Source organism: Triticum dicoccoides, chromosome 5B, assembly GCF_002162155.2.
Source record: "Triticum dicoccoides isolate Atlit2015 ecotype Zavitan chromosome 5B, WEW_v2.0, whole genome shotgun sequence".
NCBI classification, from domain to species: Eukaryota; Viridiplantae; Streptophyta; class Magnoliopsida; order Poales; family Poaceae; genus Triticum; species Triticum dicoccoides.
The window spans coordinates 583,012,853-583,023,276 of NC_041389.1; the positions used below are offsets into that span (position 1 = coordinate 583,012,853).

At 44.4% G+C, this 10,424-nt stretch overlaps 1 protein-coding gene across 1 annotated transcript; it reads right to left on the bottom strand.

Annotated features, from left to right (window-relative positions):
- Positions 1-2,379: 2,379 nt before the first annotated feature.
- On the bottom strand, positions 2,380-10,394 carry LOC119311776. The gene is made up of 10 exons (XM_037587477.1): positions 9,913-10,394; positions 7,950-8,214; positions 6,490-7,406; positions 5,931-6,354; positions 5,669-5,850; positions 4,638-4,794; positions 4,330-4,557; positions 3,884-4,234; positions 3,258-3,359; positions 2,380-3,154 (listed from the first exon to the last, which is right to left on the bottom strand). The coding sequence occupies exons 1-10, from the start codon at positions 10,359-10,361 to the stop codon at positions 2,924-2,926; spliced, it is 3,306 nt and encodes a 1,101-aa protein (XP_037443374.1). The 5' UTR covers positions 10,362-10,394; the 3' UTR covers positions 2,380-2,923.
- Between the last annotated feature and the right edge of the window lie 30 nt (positions 10,395-10,424).

Sequence of the window (10,424 nt, forward strand, 5' to 3'; positions counted from 1 at the left end):
ATTTGGTTTTAAGATGTTTTGGGGGAATCTAAATGTTGTCGACGCAGGTCGAGCGGTGACGGACACGACACAACACCCACCACAACTAAAGACCTGGCAACTGCATTTACTGAGGTTTGCCACTGAATGTGCTCATCTACGTCATTAACTGATTTTTCTACATCATTTCGACTTCAATATTTTTCTATGTGTGGTACACACCATCCAAAGTGTCATGCTCAAACATTTGGCCACTTTTTTTAGTTGGTTTGCTATTTTTCATACATTAACTGATTATTCGGCCATTTTTGCCCGCACTCCTGCTTTTATCCCACAGATAAATTCATCAAAGTTTATAAGTGGCGGGTGGTCAATTTATGCCTCCACTGCTGTCTGCATAGCAGTAGCCGGCGACATTGTGTACCCACAACTAAACTGAGTCAACCTATAAGCCTTTTCCCAGTAGCGAGTCGCTAAATTCATTAAAACGCTACCATAACTTCGTTGAGCGACATGCACTGCTTCTAGCTGGTGCTCGTCGCCCGAGGATGAGGTGTCGAAAGTGCATGCGCGCGCCAAGTGTTGGAGAAGATTTTCCACCGGAGATAGGACGATGAAAAAAGAAGAGATAGATGAATAAGAGAGAGAATATTGCCATGTGAGCAAGACTGGTCAACATAGACACCGCTTCAAATTGGAGGGACGAAACTTGTCCGGAACAAAACGTTCGAGATGTGACATTTTTGGTTTTGAAGTTGAGGGATCAAAGCCGTGCTAATTGATAAGAACATGGACAAAGCATATACTTTTCTCATATTACTTTGCTTTCAAGGTCTTTACATATATGAAGCTCAATGGACGAAGTATCATGGACTATTTGGCTTGAAGCAGTGACTAACCAAGAGCTTATAGAGCCACGCGCCTGGACCTGGAGAAGCTGTAGTACGAAGAAGGAGCAGTGATGCCGTTTGTGAGGATGACTGGCTGATTCCAAGCATGACGAATGTCTGAAACATCTCAGACTAGCTGTTACTCCATCTGTAAAGAAATATAAGAGCGTTTATATCACTATTTCTTTACAGAGGGAGTACTAGATAGCATCGACATTGAACTGAACGAATCCCTCTGGCTTGAATCGACCTACGAGACAAGGCAATTGACAACTTGGGGAGGGCGAATTATATGGCGGGAGCGGGAGCGGGACGGTGGAAGGAGAGAAGAGAAGACATGGATGGATGGATGAATGTGCTTACCTTATTTTGGTGCTGCGTCGATGTCCACAGCCTGCGCACGCACTTGCGGTGTCGCTCTCTGTCATGTGCCCAACAGGGAAAGAGTGAAACTGTCACAGCACGATCTAACCAGCACCACGCGGCCAGCTTCAAGAGTTAGATCATGCTGGCAGCTTCACGCTTTCTCTTGGGCACTCGAACTACCACCCACCCTAGCTAGCTTCGAATCCATGGAGGATATCGATGCCCCCGTGCATGCTTATATAGACGACGCTACATACAAGATTGATGGAGGGATCACATGGGGGGCGTCGGGGTCCGGCCGGTCAAGATTGGGCTCGTGCTTCCGCGCGGCATTGTCGCTGACTCCCGGCGGAGCGGAGCGGATCCGAGACGGACGGGAACGCCTGCCGATCGCCGATGCAGCTGGACTGGACTGCCAGTCGTGCGCCCAATCGGCGCAAAGTCAGAAGGCCTCACATGCACGGCCTTGTCGTGGCGCGCCGCGGATGGAGGGAGCTGGGCCTGGTCCCCCCGGACAGGGATTATAGTTAAAACAAAGCGCCGCCCCCGATCTTGTCTTAACCCGCAGACACCTCCGCCCTCGAGAAGCCAAAATCAGACGCACACCACATATAATAATAGTACATTTGGTCCCCTCAAAAAAAATAGTACATTTGGTTTTCATTTTTGTGAGGAGCAAGCTAGGCAGACGTGCATGCACGCGCCAGCTATTAGGGCCATCGCAGCGCACCGCTGCATCTGGTCAATGGCGTGCCGTTAACTTACCGGTCAAAATCAGTGGCAGCGAGTAGAGTCGATGATGCTCTGCTGGAGTACATTTCAGCTCATAGGTGTTGCGGCCTGCAGGCGAGAATTCTACTGTTACTACGGGTAACAGTTCGGACAAACACTTGTCGGCTTGTGATCATGGCACTTGTCCACCCGAAACAGGTAGCAGCCTTCGTTGTTTGAAATGTCTGGTTGACTTCGGCATCCTCGATGCGTGCTAGCGCACTTTCCAAGATTTAGCCTGCGAGATCTGCATTAAAGAGAGAAAGTGCCATTCCATCTACGTACGAGACTTTGCATCCAATCTAATATACTGATGAAAATCTTGACTTTGCACAGCCACAGCGCCTGCAACGTTTTTGCCGACGACTAGCAATACAACTGTTGGCAGGGAAATCATAACACACAGCCTCTAAAAAAAAAGTTCCGTTCCTATTTGTTACACAACTCAGCATTCTAAGGTTACATGATCACCACTGGACCAATAATCGTACGTACACAGATACATAAAAATGGAGCCTTGACCTAAATTGATTGATAACTTAGACTCAACTGAATAATATAAGTTATGGAAAATTGGAAATTACTATGAAGAAAAAAATTACATGACATACACATACACACACGACCAGGATGGAGACTGCTACAACAGGTGAGCCAGGATGCAGCGCTGCTGCAAAACTGACCCAGGAGGAGCTTCAGCGGCCAAAGTCACCACTCGCCTTGGTTTGACTTTTTCCGCCACCACCCGAAGACCAACATCAGTGAGATGCGGAGTGTTCCGGTTCGAACCCCGAGGCAGTCGAAGCTGGCCAGATCCAGCGACCTGCTATAACAGCTCGGTTTAACCTGTCCTGGCCTAGGCCAATCTGGCAGCGAGACTGCCTCACCATCAGCTTTCTCGTTCAGGATCCACAGGTTCAGCTCAGGTCATAGCATGTGGGCAAGGAGCAAAGCGAATTGTAAATTTGCTCGGCCTTGGGGCGCCTAGATGCGGTTCCTCTGGTGCACTCGTAGAATAGATCAATTAGAAATCTCAGTTTCTCTGCATGGGCATCAGATGTGATCCCCAACTTTAGCCTCGTAATTGGCTCGTCCACTGTCCAGAACGCTTCTAATTCTTTAGTTAGCCTTGGCCTTTGTTTCTTCCTCTGATGACATACAATTCATAAGATGTTACTTCGTATATGGTTACCCGAAACAACAAGCAAATACAAAATATACAGGAGCCAACTTCTGATGTAGAGGTCTTACCTTTATGAGATCATATATTTCTGAATCTGGTAGTCCCTCGTAGGGTATATGAAGTGTAAGCATCTCGAATATAAAACATCCATATGACCAGATATCCACTTCCTGCATCAAAGCCATATTTAACAGCATCAATACCGCTTTATTTTGGGGTGTTGGTTGGAGATAGAACTACATCTGATTAGCATAATCCGGTAGGTAGCTAGGGGCCTATTTGCTGATATTAACATAGTTTATCAATTTTCAAGTGGATCTTAATAATATACTGAAATCCAAGTGGCTTTACACTAACCAATAACATGACAATGCACATTACAGTACACAGGATAGTCAGCAAGCAGAGTAACAATCAGCACACAGGATACATGGCAATGCACATTACCACACACAAGTATAAATGTTTAAGATTAGCTAATGCAAGCAATTAAGAAAAATAAGTGTTCCACTAATACACCATGATAATAACTACCAAATATTGTAATTTTCAATCAGAAACATAGCTGAGCTACTCCGCAGTACATACTGTATGGAACACAAATACCTAATGGTTTCCTCAGCTACTGTTCAGAGCTATTCAACAAGAGTTGAGGAAAAAAAGAGGACAGCACAATGTTCAAATGAATACTTACCAGTCCATACTGGGTTTTCTCATGCATGGCCTGAAGAACCTCTGGGGCCATCCAACAAGGTGTCCCAACACAAACATTTGGTGGATATGTGCCATGGTGAGCTATACAGCATGTATGGGATAGAGAATGCACAGGAATGGATCTGTCAAAATCAGAGAGTTTGACTACTGGTGTCCCATGACTCCTCTTCGAATCCAGATCAACCAAAACATTCTCGCTTTTTATGTCCCGGTGAATAACTAGCTTCCTGTGCATCTCCAACAAGGCACAAGCAACTTCTCGAGCAATGTAAAATGCCAGGTCCACAGGTACATGTTTCTTGCCCTCTTTTAGTAATTTTGTCAAATAGCCCTAAATTTGAAAATAGAAGGTCAAGTTATCACTGAGAACATCTAAACAAGACTTCAACGAATACAAGGGTCATAAAGATGAACGAACGAATTTACCTTCAGTGAACCTCCTTTCACATATTCCATTAAAATTACAGACTGCATTATCCTGTACTCCTTATCACTATCATCTTGAACCCATTTAGAAGAAAGTTGATGACCATATATGTCCACTATGGATCTGTGCTTCCTTAGAGCATTCATCATTCTTACTTCCCCAAGAAGCTTGTATTCAAATTTTTTTACTTCATCATTAGAAGCACGCCGGGTATCTAGGTACCGTATCTGCATTTGAAACCAACACCAAGTAAATACATGAAACATAGTAAAGGCACCAAAGAAATTTAGAAGGAAAACAAATAAACCTTTGCTGCTGCATCGACTGAACCAATTTTGCAGTGGTAGACAGCACTGGAAGCTGTAGCTTCAATTTCTTTGCATAGTGAGACTGAAGGGAAGGAAGACCGAGGCGTATAGCCTTCATCGTCAAGCGCAACATGCAGTCGACTGAGCGGAACATACCTAAAACCAAGTGCACATAATTAGTAACAAAATAATTTTGTAGTCAGGAAGAATCACTGAATAAGCATATAGCATGTACTTTTGTTGTCAACACCTCCATGAAGCAGCATGATTAAAGTTTAAATACTAGATCACAGATAAAGCGCCCTAATATCAGGCAAACAAAATAACAAGCAAAAGAGTATGCAAGAACAAAGCAATAGCTGAAATGAAAGACATACCATACCATACCATACCAATATAGGGTGATTAGACACAATGTACTAGCATATCCTGACAGGCTGACAGCTACATATTGTACAATATTTCACAATATCCAATTTTGCGATCGCACACATAAGGCATTGGCATTATCAGTTCTCATATTACAGATACGATTACAATATTACTGACCTTTTGCAATTTAAGTCATAATAAGCTAGTAGATTACTACCTCCGTCCTGGTTTACTAATCCCCCTCATATTTTGGGTCATACTTTGACCATGATTTTAACTAATAAAATATAAGTTATAAATAGCAAAAATAATGTCCTTGGAAACTACATCCAAATACGAATCCAAAAATATATTTTTTGCGGACATGCATTAACATTTTGTTAGTCAAATATATGATCAAATTTTAACCCAAAGTATGAGGAGGACTAGTAAACCACGATGGAGGTAGTACATAGCACATCAATACAGTATAAACTACATATGGCATTTGTGTAGGCCATGTTTTTGACCTGATCACAAAATTGACATAACACTGAAACAGCAGTAACAATATAATGACAATATGACAGAACCAGCATAGTGGAAGTTAGTTGCTACCATAAATTTTCAAGGTAAAGTGGAGTCAGTATTTTTCCCTATACGATCACAAGGCACTCACCTGCAGAAGTACTCTGGATCCGTCTCTTCCTTTATGTTCGTGGGGTAACACGCATCAACAATCATCCTTACCAAGATATTCCCTTGTCTAACAGGGACAACATTCCAAGCATGAGGCGCGTAGTCAAGATGCCCCCTCACAAGCTCACAAGGAACTGGAGGATCCGCCCGGTCACACAAATACTGCAATAGATAAGGTAGCCATGTCAAAGTCTCAACCGATAAACATAAAACATAAGTCGGATAACAGAACGACAAGGTACCTTCATCAGGACAGCTCGGTGCCTACAAACACCAAACTGCAATGCCCCTATTGGTACAATGCCTGAATTATTCCTTTCCTTGATGATGTGTATTGATTTATCACAGAGACCAGTAAAATTGAAGTGCCCAGGAGGAGTACTGGCTTGTTTTGATGCTTCATTGCTATCACACATGCTACCAGCAGCACAAGTACAAATGAACGGTTGCTCTTTCCTCAAGCTAACAATAGCTCCCCGTGTTCTCCTCAGAGAAGCACTTCGATCACAACCTCCAAAACAGTCAGAGACAAACAAAGCAAGAACTGATGCCCTTAGCAAGTCCTGACCTGCATCTTCATCAGTTTCAGAATAACTTGGCCTCTTCAAACTGGATAATAACAGTTGTGCTGAAGAAGCAATTGTGTCCAATTCTTCATCTTGTTCTCTTAAGATAAAGAAGCAGAAAAAGTTAGGCAGATTGCAAACATATCCTATGCTCTCAAATAGACCAATCAGAAAGAGCATACAGCATATATAAAAATGCAAATTTACCAAACAATGGATAGGAATGTGCACTAACCTGTCCAAAAGAATAACTTCACGGGCATACAGTCCGAGACTCCGTTCGTACTCCTCTAATGGCATGAATGGCATATCTCGTCCCGCATCATAAAATCCATCCGGTAAATGGTCATCTATGCTGCAAAATGATTCCACACTGTACTTATAGGATAACTTCGAGGATTCATCAATTGGTCTCGGGCATTTGCTGGGTTTGGGATTATTGTCCATATCAGGATGCCTTTTAGATTTCAGTGTAAGCTTAGATGCCTCTGAAGTGTTCTCTTCAGCAACTTCAACTGCATTGCGGGTTGATGAAGCGGTATCCTCAAGTTCATTTTCAATACTGCCCAGACAAGCTGCATCGGTGCTGATACCAGAATTGTTGTCATGACAACTTCTCATATTTATTCCAGTTTTTCCATCGTCATATTGGTCCTGAAGCATCATGCCACTATCTTTTATAAGCCCATCTGAGTCATAATCGATTATGCAAGATAGGTCTTCAGATATAGAACTTGTTTCTTTCAAATCCTGTGCTGAACTTTCTTCAACAATGTCTTTCATCACTGGCCTGTTTTCCATATCATCTTCGGTCATGTTCACAGCCATTTCATCAATGTCATTTTCACAAAGCCTGCTCCTGCTGGACTCCAAACGCTCCTGGCGAGCCTGCTGTTGCAGGCAATCCCGTCGCTTCCAGCCCTTCTTCATTTTCTGTGCGGAATGAGCTTTTAAATTTGGGGAAATATCTGTGGGTGAGCATGAGAGCACGCCATTGCAAGCATGACTTGCAGGTCTAGGTTCTGCTGAACTTTTTATGCTTGCGATACCTAGACGTTGTAGCCTGTCACTCTTCAAAGGAATTTCACCATTTTCCCTCATGTCACAGCATACCCAAGAGGGTATCATAAAAGAATGGGAAATCCTATTAAACTTGAAGATAGAAAAAGAAAACTATCAGGATCTGATATTCGAATTTCTAAGCATAAATAGAAGACATAAGAAAACATCCACAATACAATCATCAATAGAATTGATGAGTAAGTCCATATAGTATCTCGTGAAAAAAGATAGTAATAAAATAAATGGCTAACATTAACACCTCCACAACTTCTCTTTCTGGCAAACACACCCCATGCAAGTATTGTTCTGCTTGCCAACACCCTCCTTCCCCTAATTTTCATTACATTTAGAAAAATCGCATGTTGATTCCATTATAATCATTTTTCTCAAAACTGACACACTAATCTCTCTCCAAGTATAATTGTTAATCAGGTCCGGACAAATGTTGAATGTTTAGTTCCAGAAGTGAATGAATGCCATGTAACAAGCACCAAAATCACACATAACAAATACAAACAACACATCAAAGATCAGAACCAACACTGTCGAAGATAATGTAAATTATGTCAACATGATCAAGACATAGCAATAATTAGGAACAGGTGGAAAGCAATACTTCTGATGAGAACATACCTGAAGATTAAGATACTGCAGTGTAAGCATAGAGACTAGTTCAACTGATCCAAGGGATGTCAATCTATTGTTCGATAAGTCAAGGCTTTCAAGACATCTCAAAGAAGAGATCCCTGATGGTAAATCTACCAACTTATTATTAGTCACTTTGAGGAATTTCAGGGCCCGCAACTCGGTTATCCAGTTAGGCAAGTTCTTCAGCTTGTTGAAAGACAGATCAAGTTCTTGGAGCTTCCTGAGGGAGCCAATCTCAGGGGGGAGGAACCTAAAGATATTTAAAAAAGAATGTGAAACCACCATTTTTTCCAGGGAACAAGAGAAAAAAACAAGTCAATATAGCATAAAATAGAAATCATCATCAGGAACACCATACAAGTTCCCTATATTTGGTTCAACTGTCCAAAGTCGACATAAAATTCAATTAATTATTTCAAATAGCCTAGATCAAGAATATCCAACTTCTGCATACCACATACCACATCAGTATTGGCATTTTTCTCATTGTTCCAAATATCAGCCAGTTAATCGGCATCTCGGTTAGTTCATCGCTACTCGTACATCTCCAGATACAAAAAGGCCCTATTCACGCCATTAACTGGTTGGGGCAATTTATCGGTCTGGGCCGATTAACTGCTAGGGAATTTTTGGCCCAAAAATGGCCCGTTCCCTCCCTTCTTTCACAGCTGTGCGGGCATTAGGTTAGACAGCCCCCTCCCTTCTCCCACTCGTGGAGGAGCAGCTGCTGCAGCCGTCCCATCCCTGAGCAGCTTCCGCCGGCTCCGCCCCCTACCCGAGCAGCAGCCGGCGCCGGCCAATCCCTGGTCCCCTCCCTGAGCAGCCCATGACGGGCTGTTGGCTCCGTCCCCTCCCTGAGCAGCAACCGGCTTCGTATCCTCCCCAAGCAGTCGCCGGCGCTGTCCCCTCCCCGAGCAGCCAGCATTCCCTCCCGAGCTGTTTCATCGTCTGCTCCTCCTGTCCATGGTGTCCCCAGGCAGCAAGTAAACTCAGTTCTCTCCTCTGTGATGTACTTCTGCTGCTGCTGATGCGCTCTGCTACCCTCCTATGTAGTATCTAGACATCTAGTATGTGCTGATGTGGTGCATTTGGCATTTGTAGCAATCTACGGTTGCTTCTACTACAACATGTTGCTATGTAGGCTAGGATATATAGATTTTGGCCCTAGTAAACCTACCGATAAATTCAGTTAATAGGGCGATTCGCCAATTTATCCCTACTCAGCACCCAACTGATATGCTACCAGTTGAGAATTTTGCTACAAAATTTAACCACAAAATCATTTAATCATCATCCAAGCATTTGAACTTTTAAACATCTGCAATAACCATCAGATCAGTACATTTCCAATATTGAGACAAAGTAACTTGGCTACAACAACCATTTATAATCAAACTGCGCAACAAAGTTGACAAATGCCCCTGCATTGCCAAGCTAGGGACATGATTCAGAACAGCTAGTTAAAGTAAGGTGGGTAAACTGAATGCTCCTACAAACACCAATTACCTCTATAAACTACTGCAGAGACATAGCAAATATTGCAGGCATAATGGTAGCAGCTAATGTGCAGGTTATAAAACTTAAGAGTAGCCACAGCAAACAATTCAACCTGATTTAACACATGGCAAAGCCATCATGGTTGCCAGAAGCTATTGGACAGTGGGCATGGAAAAGCTGCACCAAACCAGCATAGATTTATAATTAGATGCTAGTCTGCTAAAGGTTTCTTATACACATCCATTTCTCCTAGGGTGGTCGTGCTACTGAAATAAACATAATATGGCACTAGAAAACACACAAAAAAGCAAGCTTACGCTGCAAATCACAGATGGAACATACAATTTGGCTGATTAAACACGAGAACAGTAAATTAACCACTGTAGCAAAATTAGCAGTAGGCAAGCAGGCAGGCAGCTGTCAATTGAAGTAGTGGTGTCGTGCAGCATACCTGATGGAGAAGTGGCAGATGGTGAGCTTGGTGAGGCACTTGAGGCTGGCGATCTCGACGAGTATGGAGCAGGCCGAGGGCCTGGGCGGCACCAAGGAGAGCTCGAGCTCCCTGAGCGCCCGCATCCGGCGGAGCACGGCCCCGGAGACCCTGGGCGCGGAGACCTTGAGCTGGAGGCTCTGTAGCCCGTCCAGGTCCCCGGCCTCCGGGGGCAGCACCTCGACGTCGTTGCCGAAGAACTTGAGCGCCCTGAGCCCCCCGCGGCACTCGCCGATGGAGCGGGGGACGAGGTTGTAGGCGTTGCGGTAGATGTAGAGCTCGCCGCCGCGGAGCGCGGCGGGCGGCGGCGAGAAGGGGGCGAGGTCCCATGTGTTGCCGGCGACGTCGGCGGCGTCGGATCCGCGCGCCGGGAGGCCTCCGCCGTCGGGGTCCGGCGCGGCGGGGTCCATGCGGGCGCCACCGTCGGCCGCGGGGTTTTTGGGGCGGCGCGGCGCGCCGCGGCCTAGGGTTTC

Excerpts from the sequence above, each read along its gene's own strand:
- LOC119311776 (XM_037587477.1), bottom strand. The coding sequence starts at position 10,361 with ATGGACCCCGCCGCGCCGGACCCCGACGGCGGAGGCCTCCCGGCGCGC. Across the intron at positions 6,355-6,489 it reads GAAGTTATTCTTTTGGACAG|AGAACAAGATGAAGAATTGG; the intron begins GTTAGTGCACAT and ends CTTTATCTTAAG. Across the intron at positions 5,851-5,930 it reads ACCGAGCTGTCCTGATGAAG|TATTTGTGTGACCGGGCGGA; the intron begins GTACCTTGTCGT and ends TATCTATTGCAG.